Here is a 17,554-nt window from a genome sequence, read left to right as displayed (position 1 = left end):
GTTTTAACAAGTTTGTATTTCATTACATTACTCTAGCAACTCTACCGGCAACAGAATAAATGATTTTCGGAAATAGAATACAGATAAAACAGAGTTTTATGGCAGAGGAGTTTGGACAAGACCTGTTGAAATGGATTGCTAACATAGGTGTTTGTGTGTGTATGCCGTTACCCGAGAAGGAATGGTAAAATCCGACACGATTTCGAGTTCCATGCAAAATCGGTTAGAAAAAATAGAAAAGAAATTCTTAGCGGAGAAACGTTAGACTCTCAAAAACCATTACCGAAACGGTTCCCGAATGATGAGTTGTCATCATATTATTGATGTTCACTTATAATAAGATGGGCTCCTCGTGTATAAATATGAATCTCACGAATAAGAAGATGATTGCCATAACATTTTTATTAAATATTTTGGGTACGTAGCATTGCTCTTATTATCCATCTGAAATACACTTTACAAAATCTATCACAAATCCAAATCCAAATCTATCATATACTACCAATCCAGAACATATAATCGAATTTCAAATATGTGAATCAAGTATGAAACGAAATGAATCAATACACACACAAATATACTTAACTCAAAGGATTGTTCATTCATGTCTCATATTCAAGCCAGAGCACAATAACAAGACTTCTTACATTGTCGATGATAACTCCTAGTGGCGGGGCCGCTCCTTCGACGCCGTGCCTGGATCCTTCACCGCTGTGGAGGTGTAACTGTGGTGGGACTCCTACAAAATAACACCGGAAGGGGGGTTCGAGTCCCGCGGCGCCTCCGGCGTGAGAGTAAGAACTCGCTTTTGGGGAAGTTGAAGATATGTATGGATGTAAGGTGGCTGTGTGTGTATATGAGTGTGAGAGAGTGATTAACCCCAAAACCTCACCTTCTTGGGTTATTTATAGCCCAAGGGTAGGGTTTTGGGGTTGGTACCTTTAGATCATAGCCATTGGTTCTGGGAGCGGAGGACACCTGGCTGGAGTGGATGCTTTACACGTGTCAGTATGGAACTGGCTGAGGAATGTTCTGAGGATCCTCTGACACGTGCCCTGATTATTCCCATGATTGATGTGTGACAGTTGTCCCCGTCATGTGCTTGGGTCAGTGTCTCACATGATGGGATTTACCAAGGTGGGGCTTGCGGGACCGAGCTGGTCAGGACTGGTAGTGTGCGGGACTAGTCCTTCCAGGAGTTGCGTGGAGTTAGGAGTCTATGAGTAGTCCTTCCAGGAGCTATATGGAGTTAGGTGCCTAGGAGTAGTCCTTCCAGGAGCTATATAGAGTTAAAAGCCTAGGAGTAGTTCTTCCAGGAGTTATAAGTACTATCATGTGCCCCCCACTCCCTTATGCAGATTTTCTGGATGGGGGAGTAAATTTGGGTTTGTTTGTAGAACATGAGCTTTTGATTGTTTTGTTTAGAAGGAGGTGAGTTTTTCTTGCCCCCCAGTTCGGATTGCGCTGAGTTCGGCGAATCCGGACTAAGGTGGTTGTCTTTGGAAGGAGTTGAGCTTTTCTTGCCCCCCCAGTCCGGAGTGCGCTGAGTTCCGCGAATCAGGACTAAGGTGGTTGTCTTTGGAAGGAGTTGAGCTTTTCTTGCCCCCCAGTCCGGATTGCACTGAGTTCGGTGAATCCGGACCAAGGTGGTTGGCTTTGGAAGGAGTTGAGCTTTTCTTGCCCCCCAGTCCGGAGTGCGCTGAGTTCGACGAATCAGAACTAAGGTGGTTGTCTTTGGAAGGAGTTAAGCTTTTCTTGCCCCTCAGTCCGGAGTGCGCTGAGTTCGGCGGATCAGGACTAAGGTGGTTGTCTTTGGAAGGAGTTGAGTTTTTCTTGCCCCCCATTCCGGAGTGCGCTGAGTTCGACGAATCAGGACTAAGGTGGTTGTCTTTGGAAGGAGTTGAGTTTTTGCTGCCCCTAGTCCGGATTGCGCTGTGTTCGGCAAATCCGGACTAAGGTGGTTGTCTTTGGAAGGAGTTGAACTTTTTTTGCCCCCCAGTCCGGAGTGTTGAGTGCGAAGGAGTCCGGACTTGGAAGTTGAAACGGTTTTGGGGATTTCCCCCCCAATTATTTGAATTATTACAGCTGTAAGAATGTGGTGAGACGTGCCTCATCATTACTTGTATTAGTTACAGTTTTGATGGACGATCTAGATTCTGCCACGTGGCGGAGGTTCGACCCCTCCTTCTAGCGCCAAATGATAACTCCTGGTGGCGGGGCCGCTCCTTCGACGCCGTGCCTGGATCCTTCGCCGCTGTGAATGTGTAGCTGTGGTGGGGGCTCCTACAAAACAACACCGGAAGGAGGGTTCGAGTCCCGCGGCGCCTCCGGCGTGAGAGTAAGAACTCGCTTTTGGGGAAGATGAAGATATGTATGGATGTAAGGTGGCTGTGTGTGTATATGAGTGTGAGAGAGTGATTAACCCCAAAACCTCACCACCTTCTTGGGCTATTTATAGCCCAAGGGTAGGGTTTTGGGGTCGGTACCTTTAGATCATAGCCATTGGTTCTGGGAGCAGAGTACACCTGACTGGAGTGGATATTTTACATGTGTCAGTGTGGCACTGTCTGAGGAATGTTCCGAGGATACTCTGACACGTGCTCTGATTATTCCCATGATTGATGTGTGACAGTTGTCCCCGTCATGTGCTTGGGCCAGTGTCTCACGTGCTGGAATTTACCAAGGTTGGGCTTGCGGGACCGAGCTGGTCATGACTGGTAGTGTGCGGACTAGTCCTTCCAGGAGCTGCGTGGAGTTAGGAGTCTAGGATTAGTATTTCCAGGAGATATATGGATTTAGGTGTCTAGGAGTAATCCTTCCAAGAGCGATATAGAGTTAAAAGCCTAGGAGTAGTCCCGGAGCTATATGTACTACCAGTCAACATATAAAAACAGCAACAATCCATAAAGAAACTCGTTATTTTTTAAAAATCAAGATCACCACCAGCATCTTCATATCCTTCTTCATAGCCAGCATTATAGTCCCCAGCATCCGAAATCATGTCCCCTATCATCATCCCACCCAATGCACCTCCCAGCAATCCCATACCCAATCCCATACCACCGAGCTTATTCTTCTTATGAGCTTATTCCTAAATAGATGACTATGAATCTCCTATGCTGCTGAGCACTGCACTCATATTAAAATGCCATAGCCAGTACTTGCTAATTTCTATTTACACAAACTTCATCTTGTACTCACTTAGTGCTCTAATTGCAGACCATTGAAAGAGGAGAAAACCTGACCATCCTTAATGACAAGGCAGAAACCTTACGTGATTCGGTACGTTGTTTCATATCGACCTTGTAGTCAAAATCTTTTGCATTCTGAAATTCAAAGCCATAAAACATGCTCTTAATATAACAGGCGCAAGAATTCAAGACAAGAGGGACCCAGATCCGAAGGAAGACGTGGTATCAAAATTATTTAACGAATTTAACGAGCTCGGTTCATATCCACGTAGTGCTTTAGTTAACGAGCTCGAGCTCGAACACGATTTTTGTTCGATAAGAAAGCTCGGTTCGGTTCGGTTCGTCAGAAAAAAAATTAAAGCTTGGCTCTATTCGATCAAAACTTGGCTCGGTTCGTGAACAGCCCTATCAAAATATGAAGATAAAGTTGGTTGTTTTTGGTATACTACTGCTTCTGGTTTTGATAATCTGGCTTTCTGTTTGCCATGGTTTTAATTGCTCGGACTAGCATATCATATTTATCAGTCAGCATGGGTGCATTCTACGTGTTAATTATAAATGAGGACCATTTTTTTCTTCGTTTTTCTTGCTTTTTTTTTTGTAGCTAAAAGTTGTCGGTGTTGTGACTAGTAAAACTTGTATGAACATTCTTTTAAGTCTTGTATAAAATTATCAGCTGGTTTTCTGATCAATTATTTTATGGTGCTCCCAAGATGACATATTTGCGTAAAGTAAGGGTTCATTTTTTTTGCGAGGGGTTCATATCGTATTCTATCGTAAATTATAAACTTTCTCTATATTTATCAAAAAGAAATTTTTAAATTTTATTACTTATGTGTTTAAATAGAGTCTAGTATTAACAAATTTCATCAATGGGGAAGTATCTCAATGGTAGAGCGATTCTAATACTGAGAAGATGTTCAAGGTTCGATTCCTTGCTTCTCCATGAGTTTTTGTTTTTTCGTATTTTTATTATAAAAGAAGTTTTCTCTTCTGGTTTCCTGATCTTTTTTTATGGTACTCCCAAATGGACAGTATTAGTAAAAAAATGTTCATATCTTAATTTATCGTAAATCATAATTTTTCTATATTTTATTACTTATATGTGTTAAGTCGAGTCAAGTATTAATAATTTTCATCAACGGGGAAGTAGCTCAATGGTAGAGCGATTCTAATGCTGAGAAGTTGTTCGAGGTTCGATTCCTTGCTTCTCCATATATTTCTTTTAGTATTTTCATTATTAAAGAAGTTCTCTCTTCGGGGCATATAGAAAAAAATCACTTTTTCAATTAAACTGAGTCAGTTTTAGCAAGTTTGTATTTCATTACACTACTCTAGCAACTCTAGCAGCAACAGAATAAATGATTTTCGGAAATAGAATACAGATAAAACAGAGTGTATGCCGTTACTCTCAAAACTATATGGAATGGTAATATACGACATGATTTCGAATTCCATGCAAAATTGGTTAGAAAAAATAAAAAAAAAATTCTTAGTCGAGAAATGCTAGAATCCCAAAAATCATTCCCGAAACGGTTCCCGAATGATGAGTTGTCATTCACTTGTAATAAGATGAGACCCTAGTGTATTAATATAAATTTCATGATTAAAAAGATGACACGCTTAATTGTGGAAACATCTATAAGAAATATTTTGGATATGTAGCATTGCTCTTCTGAGCATTCTTAGCCTTCTGAAATACTCTTTACAAAATCTATCACAAATCCAAATGAAAATCTATCATATACTACCAATCCAGAACATATAATCGAATTTCAAATATGTGAATCATGTATGAAATGAAAAGAATCAATACACACACAAATATACTTAACTCAAAGGATTGTTCATTCATGTCTCAGATTCAAGCCAGAGCACAATAACAATACTTCTTACATTGTGAATATATAAAAACAGCAACAATTCATAAAGAAACTCATTATTTTTTAAAAATCAAGATCACCACCAGCATCTTCATATCCTTCTTCATAGCCAGCACTATAGTCTCCAGCATCCGAAATCATGTCCCCTATCATCATCCCACCTAATGCACCTCCCAGCAATCCCATACCCAATCCCATACCACCGAGCTTATTCTTCTTATGAGGTTTCTGCACAGGCGCAAACCCGTACCCTTGTTGGGGTGGATAACCACCATATCCCTGCTGCGGTGGATATCCACCATAAGGGTGTGGGGGATATCCATACCCTGCTACAGGTGGTGCACCTTGTTGCGGATACCCTGCAGGAGGATAAGCACCTTGTGGCGGATACCCTGCAGGAGGATAACCGCCTTGTTGTTGATACCCTGCAGGAGGATAACCACCTTGTGGCGGCTGGTATCCAGAACTTGGCCCGGATTCTGCATATTTTGCGGGATAAGCAGTAATGGGCTCCTCCGAAGATTTTGATTTAGTCTGTTCTCCTACAATTTTGTCGCTAAATTTATACGACAAACTCAGCTCCCCTTTTTGTCTTCCATCAGGTCTTCTGACCTGATATTTTAGCAACTGTTCTTCCTTGTCATCTCCCACATTTTGTCCAATGATTTCTTTGATAGGAATACGGACATCTCCTATGTCTTTATCTCCAAGATCCCTCTGGCAACGGAGCCTGATGATTAATGTCAAGCGGTTCTGCTGAGCTGCAGCATCGTCGAGGGTAAACTTCATATGAAAGTTCCACTTAGGGTCAGTGCCAGCTTCTTTGTGGGTAGGGGTTCTTATGACGGCGCCAGGATCACCACCGTCAATCCAAACGATAGCATAAACATCCATCTTAGATATGAGATTGACATTTTTAATGTCTTTGGCGGAGATTAGTGTAATGTCTAGATTTCTGTATTCCATATATTGATCAGAAGAACACTATATGGAAAAACAAGAAAAGGATCGTTTAGGATCACGGTTGGCTTGCATGGATGTTTGTAATATATATGAGCTATAATAAGGGATCGATCTAGAAAGGTGGAATAACAGGCAATAGATGCGAAATCACAGAGTGGACCTGATCTTACAGGCAATGACATCTAATACAGGGAGGGATTGACATGTAAAATGACAAAATCCATCCTTGTTACCTCTTCCTGAATAAAAATAGCAAATAGAACTGGAACTAAATGTCTAAATATAGGGGCACGATATGTAAAACTTATGATGGCACAAATTAGACATCAACAAGTCATCTGATGTAAAAATAAGGAAGGAGCAAAGGTATCCAATTTTATTTTAAGCTGTAAAGAGGTTACGATAAATAGTCAGATATTAAACAGAAGAGGAGCTGAGTATCAGAATATTTAATGACTCAAATAGGCAAATTTTGATCTAAGAATTCGCACCTTAAAGACGATGTTACTAATTATGCAGCATGCCTTGACTGTCAATTCCATGAGAGCATTCCTAAATGAAAATTTATATGATTGAATTTAACTGATAAACATGTAAACAAGAATCCAATCAGTAGCTGTGACGTACCCCGAAGCAGGCTTCGACTTGAGGGTCATTACACTTGAAATGCACAATTATTGATTACAAACACAAGTCTCCTGGTTTCAACAGACTCTTTGATACAACTAGTGCAATCTATCTCTCATGTGTCAAAACTTCAAGTTAGTAAAGTAAAGACTTGTGATCTATTGTCATTGTTGATTCTTTTTCTGTTTACTGTCATCTTCTGCAGGAAGTGATATGAACTGAAGAATCTTCTCTACTTGTGCAGCATCAATGCGAAACCTCTCAGCAATTTGTTGAATATTCATAGGCCCGTTGTGATCAGAAGCCTTGCCTTGATGTAGCTGGACAATCTGGCGTATTTGAGATATGTTCAAGGTTCCTGAAGGAGCGGGCCTTTCCTCATATCGGTCAGTCCCACCTGTTTTAGTACTCCTGAGTTTTGGTGTGGGTCTACTATACCTCTCCACTACAAATGCCTGAATTAACATCCTCAGAATCAGAAAATGAGATGACTTAATATGCATTGTAACACAATGATGTTCAATTATTATATCAAAAATAAAATTCAAAGATTGAAGAGATCACTGCAAGAACTCCAGGGCAACAGATGAACTAGTTTCAGTTCTAAAAAGTATAAAATTTACCAGTAGAAGTGCATTCTCAAATGATTAGTAACTGAGATTGCACCTCATCAATCAACAGGTATACAATTCTCTTTGACAGCTCAATCACATGATATATCAATGTAGTCGATCCAATTTGATTTTTGAATAAAGAACCATTACATTAACTCAAAAGTCAGGCAGTAGATCTGTTCTTTATTAGAACTTTCAACTTTCAAGTAACCAGTGCTTTGAACCTAATTTGAAAGATCAATAACGTGCTCGCCAGAAAAAAACTAAAAATATATTATCAGTTTTTGAATATCGAAGTGGATCAAGTGTTTTAAAATGAAAAGAGAGCAATTGAATTCTGGATAACACATGTTTAGTTGCTGGCACTAACTGGTGATCTAGCACAGCCTGAGCAAACAATATGGAAGAATGTACAGTAGAGAACAATTAAATTGTCACCAAGGCAACCAACACGTACTTGGGAATAAAACGTTACATTAAGAAACAGAAACCAAGTTTCTTAGATATTTTTTTAATTTGCAAATGATTGTTAGGTATAAAGAATCAAGTAAAATCAGATCCGTCAGATGTCTAAATACATGATAAAGCAGTTCTAGCAATACCAAATAATAAATTAAAACTTAGCATCATTACCAATACTGCAAATAGAATAGTTTATATAGTCGAGCTATTATGCTTATGCTGCAATGGCAGGTCTCACCCTCTTATATTGGTACTGGTAGGAAGAATACCATGTACGGAGGGATGAGGTGCACAGGGGGGAGACCGCAACCCCAACTTCTAACCGGGATTATTCACAAAATTTTGATTAAAGATTTTTGTTTTACCCTTTTAATACACATAGATGTATGTTCTAAATTTTGTCCCCAAAGAAGTTTTAAATTTGTAATTCATATATAATTATCTCAGTGAACCCTAACTTTGTTGCTAGAGAGCAATAACCCCGATAACAGATGTTACATATACTTAACAACTTGAATGAACTCACCTCACCCATCTCAGATTTCCCTCCAGACTTAGATTGGATTCTACCCACCATTTGACTGAGCATTGCATCATACTGTGGATCTTTCTCTTCGAGCATGTTATCAGCATTAATTTTCAATGCACCATCTTGAACTGGAGATATTAAACCACCAATTCAAGTTACATTACATATATATCCTCTGTATAAACCATCATTTACAGCCCATAAAAAATTCTTGGTGAAACTTGAAAATCAGTCGTCTTGAATAAGGAACACATATTAGAGAGGTGATTATGCTACAGCCCAAGCAAACAAACAAAACAACATACAAATTACCCTATAAGAGAAACTTATTAACACCGAAACTTCTAGTGTACTCAACATATAAATATCTAATATAAAAATATCTAAAATTTGAAATATAAATAAGTCTTGCAACCTACTAAATTATCCACAACATTCTAACGTACCACGAGGGTGTAAAGCAGGAGGTTGTGGATGGAATTTTTATAAAGAAACTCGAGTCAGGTGAATCAAAGGTAGATCTGTAACGAAGGGTAAACTCTGAAGAACGGAATGAATATTGTAGATATTGTACCACAAAACAGTGCAAATCTTATTCCATTACTTTTTGAAAATCTAAGCATATATGTTCTCATATACAACAAGACCTCATATTTCTTGTTATCTACTAGGACTAAAAAGAAACATTAGCAATTCTTGTTAAAAACACAGGAAACCATTAGGACGAGCGTAGAAATGATCAAGCCGCATCATTACTATTCACTTGTGTACTATATTTCACCCTACATTTTAGTTCCAAAACTAATCGTGTAATCCTCAATATAACACATTCACGTAAAGAGGTATAACAGATCATCCATCCGTGCAGATATTTCTCGAGCTTCACTTACGTTGTGTTCCAGAAACTTTTTTTGGAGAGAAAAGAAAAGAAATGTAAAAAATATATTTCTTCAGCTTGTTCCCGAACAACTTTTATGAAAGAAATGAAAAGAAAGCTACAAATTTGGTAAGAAGTTTTCTTTATTTTTGTCTCCAAAATCTTCTTCCCACTTTTGGAAAGATTAGGAGAGAAAGGGAAATTGGTTATTTTCTATTCTTTTCTTTTCTACCCTAGATTCGGGAACACAGCCTTAAATACTTATAGCAGCTACGAGTAGCACAAAACTCGACACAACTTGTACAACATCCGGAACAACTTAAAAACTCGCTAATCAGCTCATCTTTCGGGCTCAAATTCAAAAACAAACCTATTCCTAAATTCTCCATTTAATACATATTTCTCAAGCTTCACTTAAATACTCATAGCTACGATTAGTACAAATGCTGAATTTACCGGACTCGATACAACTTAAACAGAAGCCTGAACAACTTAAAAACTCGCTAATCAGCTCATCTTTCGGGTTCAAAGTCGAAAACAAACCTACTCCTAATTTCTCCAATTAATACACATCCCTTAAAAAAACAAATTACATAGCTTAGTTAGTAACTGATTTCTAACAAACATAACAAACTTTCCACTTATTTCTAACAACCATAACTAACTTTCCAAACTATACATATACATACAAATTGTGTGTTTATATGCTTACCAGAATTAGGAACGGCGGAGTCACCGGAAAACTTTTCGAACGGAACCACCGGTGGAGTGGGGTCCACGGTAGTCTTGATCGGAGGCGCCGGAGATTTGTCGGTGGCGGAGTTTCGGAGCCTACCAGATGCTCGACGTAATGCCTGGCCCATTTTTCTTTGTAAATGTGTGTGTTTGTACAGGGTAATTATAGTTTTAGGCGCTTTCTAATTTTTATTATTTATTTTTAAAGAATTTTAGTTATTTACAAGAGCTAGAAATTAGAATAAGCTTTCCTCATTTTTTAATATTATTTTGATTTGTAAGCTTGGTAGAAGCCGACAGTGTGATGTTAAGCTCATTGTCATGTAAGCGTCCACGTAGCACGTATCTAATAAGATTTTTAAAAAGCATACAGTGACATCTACTTTTACGATACGATATATAAGTTTCATCATCAAATATACAAGATATTATTTGAATTACTAAAATCATACAGTAATAAATATTAAACGGATAATTCAATATAGGTGCTCTAAAATTAAAAATTATTTTTATGAAATTTTATACATTTTTCTTGAAATCATATTACAATTAAATGAAAATATATGAATTTTAGTATTTTTGATAATATAGTGAGATTTTTAAAAACCGATCTACTATTTTTTTTAATTTTTTAGTTATATTTTTTTATTTAAATAAAAATAATTAGTAGATACATTTTTAAAAATCTCATTATATCATCTAAAATAATAGGATTTCATAACTTTCATTTGGTTATAATGAGATTTAAGAAAAATGTATAAAATTTCATAAAAATATTTTTTAATTCTCGAGCATTTATTTTAAGGTATGTCTTTGATATTTATTTTGACTTTAGTGATTCAAATGATACTCCATTATGTTTGATGATAAAACTAATATATGATATTGAGATGAGTTACCACTTTCATATTTAACCCATAGAAGATCAGGGATTTGAATCTTGGTGTATACACAAGTTTTTCTTAATTTTATATTAAATTAGATATGAGTGTCATTTGTATAATTTTTTTAAATAAAAGGGTAAACTCATAACTTTACGATCATTAAAATAGTTTAATTTCCCTTAATTGTCATTTAATATATAGAAGGTGATTGATTGCCTCCTCCGCCTCCTTCAATCTCGTAATCATGTCCTCTCCAACCCAACTCTAAATGTGTATTTTTATATCATTTTGGTGTAAAACTCACCTCCGACCCAATTCTAAAAATTACCGGTGTCACACCAAAAATTACATCAAATTTGATGTCACACTAAAATTTTATTTTTTTTGTATATTTTCATGTTGCACTTGAACTCCTTTACTAAAAACAAATTTGTTCCGGTTATATTCGATCACTTTATTATTTTTAACTTTAATTTTGTACTTTAGTAATAAAATAATTTATATTGTACATTGACGGTGTAAAATTTAGTATTATAGATTGGAGTAGTTATTGAAAATAATGTAGTTCTTTTATACTATTTTGATATAAAAATTACACCAAAATAATATAATAGATTGAATATACTCTTATAAAACTCCATCAAAAAGATTTTAAATCGAAATTGGGTCAAAAATTGTTAAATCGGACTCAAATTGGTTGGGTTAAGAGCATTCACAATGCACGCCCATTTGGTGCAAAGGGACTCGGAAAATGTCCTGGGTCTCTGAGTGAGCAAATATTTGCGATGTCTGAAATTATAATAAAACGGCGAGTCCCATTTTCTTGGGTCGTCCCTCTCTTAATTTACTTTTTATTTTTTTATTGTAATTTTGTAGGGGAGATACAGAAAAGAAGTGCATACATATAATATAATAGATAGTTTGTGTCTCATATTTGTGGCAATCAGGACTTGACGTTGTATGCATCTGTGACTGTCCAGTTCTTCATCTTTCCCATTTTTATATTATGTGACATCATATGGATCATTATTTTATGAGCATGGTTGGATAACTTAAGTGGTTAAGAGCTTATCTTCTGTCGTCACAGGTTCGATCCTTACCGTATATTTTATTTACTTTTTTTACTAAACCAGTCTTAATTATTGTTTTATCTAAACTAAAAATATATTACATAACAATTATGATTTCTTAATAAATGAGTGAATTGATTTTCAGTTTAAGCTCAATTATGTATAATGAAAATAGACCTGCTTAACAAGAACCATAGTATTGCGCCAAATAAGCTCGATTATGAACTTAACTTGTCATCAAAAAAATTGTGAAAATAATTACATGATCTTATTTCACGCATATTATCTAGTAGCTTATTTTAACACAAATCAGCTAAAATTGAAATAAATTCTAACTGACCCAAATGACCCAAATGATTTTAAAACTGGATTTTAATTGAGTTAAAATTACTGAAATCAAATAAAATGGGGTTGAATTATTTCTATGTAACTCACACAACCTGACTCGCATGCACCCCCTACTTCCATCCATAAAACCCTAACAACTATTCATCGGTCATTTGATTGATGATAAGCCCTATTTTTATTATATTTTACTTATTCAATATTGATTTTCGTAATAGTGAGTCATTGATGATTTGTATAGAATAACAATTATAGTTGATTTAGCGGATACATTTTAATAAATCACATCTATTTTTTAAGACAATATTGGATCGTTATAATGGGTTAAATATATAATTTATATATGGGGTCGAGCCGAATATCATCAATGGATCATATTTGAAAATTCGCGTAGGACCATTTTGTAGAAAATAATATGAGATCTAATTTGAGCTGGGTATACGAATGCTTATATAATCGTTTACAAAACGGATATAAAACATGAATCATATTTTCAGTCGGATATAAATCCAAGATAACTAATAGTCCGGTTCAATCTAGATCCCTTACATTTAAATACCACTACATTCATAACTTTACTTCAGTGATAAAAGACTTTGATTCCAAAATTTGGAAGAATATTTGGAGCCAAAAGTTAACATCTTTGTCTCATATAGTATTCATCCACGCAGACGCAAAACAAATACAAAACCATGCAGACATCACAATGCAACCCAAGGTTTCCATAGTTTAAATGTTTTATACAAAGGAATTTATTTGAAGAGTACAAGCCTGGAAGGCTGGGTAGCTAACTGTGCTCTTATTACTTCCAGGCAAACTGATCAAAAAGCAAAATACGGATCGAGTCTGGATCGAGTATCAAACGGGGCAGATTGCCACCTCCAAAAAAGAAAAAAAAAAGTTTAGCTCAATTTATAGAAGAAAATTGGACCTTTTTCTTGCTGACCATTCAAATCACACCAGTTCCACTTTCCTCCAGCTACGCTTGCTTCTTCCGCCTTGTCTTTGCTGTCAAATCTCCGTTTACGAGGGCTTCAAGTGCTCTTGCAGTTGGTGGTCTGGTTCTAGTACCCTTTCTCCTAGAGTTCATCTCAGTTGGCTGCTCAGGAACACTAATATCTGCAGAGGTTTTCAGTGCACAAAAATCATCCTGTTGGGTACTCCTGATAACATCTTGCATGTTTGTCGAATCTCTAAGGAGAGAACCACCTGGGAAATCTACTGGCTGTTGAGGAAACTTCAAGTCAATAAACATGTGTAATTCAGAATTTTCTTGATCGTGACCATTATCAGACTGAGAACCTCTGGTACTCCACGAAGAGCTTCCTTTTGGGGAACTGGTGACTGGCAACCTATTTTTGGATGAGCCCTCTTGAGAAAAAGCTATGCTGTTTGGATCATTAACATCTGAGTGACTGCTTCCGGAGCCAAGGACAAGATCCCCGGAACCTATCTCCTCAACTGTAGTCCTATGCCTTTTCGGAGCAGAAAGTAAAGTATCAAAATTATTTCGCTTCAGCTTTTGGCTCAACTGAATATCTGCTGGTTTCCTTTCCTGCTTGTCGTCAGATATATTATTTTGCTTCTCAGTTTTTTCTACTGGTTTCATGGAATCTGGATTATCAATCCAAACAAGTTGGTCAGAACTACCTTCATAAAGCTTTCCATTTTTCGGGAGAATCTTTGCATGAGTGGTGGAATTTGTATCCTGGTCCACCAACATGTTATGAGAACCATCTGATTTCACAGTGGAGAGATCAGAAGTATCCACATCACTGTCTGTAGAAACAATTTCTTTACTTGACATATCCATTGGCAAAGTTACTTCTTTGAAAAATTTTCCTTTACCGAGGCTTGTATCAACAACAGTAAATTTCATGGCATCCACATCACAAATTCGAGTCTGAGGCTGCAAATGACAGCGAAGTTTCTTAGGAAAATTTTGCTGCTCCATAGTCTCCAGATTCAACGCCTTATCTTCCTTCTCCCTTTCATCATAATCTGTGTCAAGCTCAAGAAGCTCTGGTTCAGATGCAACTTTACTCAAGACATCCTTAACAGAGACGAAATAATGGTCCCCTTTCACTAATCTTCTCGAAAACTTCTCAACACCAGGAGTAAGAAACACCAGGCAATCCATTTTACTTGAAAAATAAGCTCGGTTCTTTGGCAGTTCTGACTGCCATCCTCTTGCCAACAAACGTGGCCAGACAGCTATCCAGAATAAATCGCTAGACTGATCGTTGCTTAAACTATAACCTCCAGTTAGATAATCCACAATCTCAGCATGTGTAAGATAAGAACATGCTTCACCGACTGGAATTCGCACAGGCCTAATGACCATGCTTGTGAGATCTTCCTTGCCTTTCCCAATGGCAACTGCATCAACAAAAGTTTTTAACCCAACCGTAGACTTTAAAAAGAATACATATTTGGTTAGTGACATATCCTTCTTTGCATATGTTTTAGTCACCTGCCAATAGAGCAACGAGAAAAATCATTTTTTTATCACAAAAAATTAAAAGAAAAGTTCAGCAATAAATGTCAGGCAGTGACAATCATCAACTCGGACATGATCCTAAGTCCTAACTCACATAAAGATCCACCAACTACTATGTAGATTTACCAAAACGCTGAAACTGAAATATCTTTTAATGTAATTAAGCAGTGGTCCAGTTTCACTCTCTAGAGATACATAAAGAACAGGACAATGACCAATGTTCTTGACTCGAGTTTATAAAGTACCGATGCTAAAGTTGATCTTTGGGAGAGAGAGATCTTGTTACTTGTATAACTACTTTGTCAACAAAAAATTTGTCCCATATATCTGCAGTTTGTGCAAAAGCTCGAGTTCATATTACAATTCACTCGAGCAATAACAGTTTTTACAATGATATTGTTACCAGATATATAAGGTGTCCACCAGTTTTGACTTGGCAAATAAAAGATCTTACATGCTGCAGAATATTGCATAGACCATAATGTCAGCATACTAATTCCTACATGACAATTTTTACTACGAAAAAAGAGATAATGTAGTTAATAAATTACCTCCTGCAGCATTTCCTGGCACTCCTCTGATACCTGAGGCAGCAGACGAGATAATAGTTCCTTTTGCGTCGAACCACTTAATAACCATTCTCCATATTCAAACTTATCTTTTCTCGCTCTGGTGCATGTTGACCATCTACTGAATTTGGTGGACATATAAAACTTTGTGTAGTAGAAAAACAATATGTCTCCCATCTTTTTACTTCCAATAAATTGCTTCAACGGAACAAAGTTCTTCTTCAGGAGGTACAAACCTAAGAGAAAGCTCGCCTCTTCTAAATCATTCCATAAATCACAACAAACCCCAGGAACCAAAGCATAACATGGATCACTTGTCTTTTTCACACTTCCAAGCATCAAAGGCGCATCAGTTGATTGAGTAGCGAAGTCTATCTTTTCATCTTTCTTATTCTCGTTCACCTTGTTGGTAATTCTGGTCCATGTGACTGGTACCGGTAATCCCAGCCCAAAATCATAGGGAACATGATTATTGTTTTCAGCATCAACTGGCCTCTTCAAATAGCTATCATACTCAGGTCCTGTTATAAAATCTGGAATTTCAGCCTGGTATCCATCACCAACACGAGGACGCAGCTCTGATGCCCTATTCTGATCCAATCCAGCCGGTACCATCTGAAAAGAAAATCACTGAAAATTAAGTACAAAATCAATGATGATACAGGATGATGAATTCAATATTTGGTAATGCCTTTATCCTATGCAAGAGTAACATTTATCAGGATAAAGATACACACAATGAATCCAAATTTAGCTACCAATGCATTTTTAAAAAAGCATGACATCTCTTTTATAAACAATAATTTGGAATAGAAACACTCCTCTAGTATAGCACTGAGACAAGCATGAAAGGCAATGAAGCAATTAAAAACAGAACGTTCCAGTATATCTGACTCAAGAATCAATTTTAAACATATCACACAGAATAACAGTGTGTGTGAAACAAATAAGATGGACAAATCTGCAGTTAAGGGAATAATAAACCAAAAACAGCACTGGCCAGTTTTTTCGAGTTTTGGCACATGAGATAACCATCTCTGTAGTTATAAGAATAAGCGAATTCAAGCAGACATGTGTGCGTGAGTAATTAAATAGTTTCCATTGTACATTTTCGGAAATCAATTACCAACTACATCAAAGATAAGCATACATGTATAATGTATTAGCATTAACTTAATAACAAATAACAACAAAGAACTGAGTCAAACTCTATGGAAAACCAATTTAGTACTAACAATCTTTAGTTTTTTTACAAGCACAACATAAATCATAGTACAGAACATATTGGATCCACAAATTCTTTTACAGCGATGCATAAGAATAAAAAACCATACATTAAAAAAGTGCAGTAGTAATAATTGAGGTCCCAAAATATTTACGGAACGGGGGATGACGAGGTTCGGTAAATCATTTGGTAAATATTTCGAGAAAAAATAGTGAAATTTATCGTATCAAAAACCAGATCCACACGTAAACAAGAAACTCAAAAGACCATAATCTTTGTATTCATTCCCAAAACCTCACATTTATCAATTATCATAATCCAAGAACACAAAAAAAAAACTTGACTAAAATTATGCGATTTTTCGTCAAATTTAACACCTTAAAGCGCACGAGCATAAATCATGTTATACAAGCAAACCAGTGTATGTATACAACATGTATATATAACCAAGAAATAATTTAATTTTATCAACTTTCGGGAGAATAAACAAAAAAAAACATAAGCGCACATGAACAACTTTTAGATACATACATGTATAGATACGAGAAGAGATAGAAGTGAGAGATGTACCTTGTTGTAATAAGATGGTGTGGATTCGAGAGAAATGAAAAATCGAAGAGTCTTGCACGAGTCGCAGTTGGTTTGAGTTTGACGGAGAGATTATAACAACATATGTAGACACTGATGCTTTATATGTACCATGTCTAGGACTAGCCTACACCTACTCATAGACTACTATATTTTTTTATTTTTATTTTACTATTTTTGCATTGCACAATATATATATATATATAAAGAATTTATCAAAAGTACCCATATTTTCAAATTTATTCTAACACTCCGTTTGGTATTGTCGTTGCAGACATGTGTAACAGTTTTTTGCTGAAAATTTGTTAAAAAAGTGTTTGATAAATTCTAAAAGTTACGGTCTAAAAAAACGTTTTTTATCTAAAAACTGTTGTTAATAAAAGCATGTACCACATGCTTTTGGAACAAAACTGTTTTCAACTTTTAATTTTACATAAAATAACTATCAGTTTCACTATCAAATATTTTCAAAAATATTATTTTTATATATTA

General features: G+C 36.4%; 3 protein-coding genes across 3 annotated transcripts; all 3 read right to left on the bottom strand.

The window, feature by feature from the left end:
* Positions 1-5,016: 5,016 nt before the first annotated feature.
* Positions 5,017-6,793, bottom strand: LOC141677771 (protein SRC2 homolog). Its single transcript, XM_074483839.1, has 3 exons — positions 6,665-6,793; positions 6,529-6,589; positions 5,017-6,058 (listed from the first exon to the last, which is right to left on the bottom strand). Exons 1-3 carry the CDS (start codon positions 6,691-6,693, stop codon positions 5,138-5,140), a joined length of 1,011 nt encoding a protein of 336 aa, XP_074339940.1. The 5' UTR covers positions 6,694-6,793; the 3' UTR covers positions 5,017-5,137.
* On the bottom strand, positions 6,591-10,118 carry LOC141677780 (uncharacterized). Its single transcript, XM_074483849.1, has 3 exons — positions 9,859-10,118; positions 8,267-8,397; positions 6,591-7,119 (listed from the first exon to the last, which is right to left on the bottom strand). Exons 1-3 carry the CDS (start codon positions 10,007-10,009, stop codon positions 6,829-6,831), a joined length of 573 nt encoding a protein of 190 aa, XP_074339950.1. The 5' UTR covers positions 10,010-10,118; the 3' UTR covers positions 6,591-6,828.
* Positions 10,119-12,816: 2,698 nt separating this feature from the next.
* Positions 12,817-17,158, bottom strand: LOC141724109 (uncharacterized). The gene is made up of 3 exons (XM_074526105.1): positions 17,045-17,158; positions 15,232-15,864; positions 12,817-14,653 (listed from the first exon to the last, which is right to left on the bottom strand). The coding sequence occupies exons 2-3, from the start codon at positions 15,862-15,864 to the stop codon at positions 13,160-13,162; spliced, it is 2,127 nt and encodes a 708-aa protein (XP_074382206.1). The 5' UTR covers positions 17,045-17,158; the 3' UTR covers positions 12,817-13,159.
* Positions 17,159-17,554: the final 396 nt, after the last annotated feature.

The sequence above is a fragment of the Apium graveolens genome, chromosome 1 (assembly GCF_009905375.1).
Source record: "Apium graveolens cultivar Ventura chromosome 1, ASM990537v1, whole genome shotgun sequence".
NCBI classification, from domain to species: domain Eukaryota; kingdom Viridiplantae; phylum Streptophyta; class Magnoliopsida; order Apiales; family Apiaceae; genus Apium; species Apium graveolens.
The sequence above is the reverse complement of the archived record's forward strand: the minus strand, read 5'-3'. Positions and strand labels throughout refer to the sequence as shown.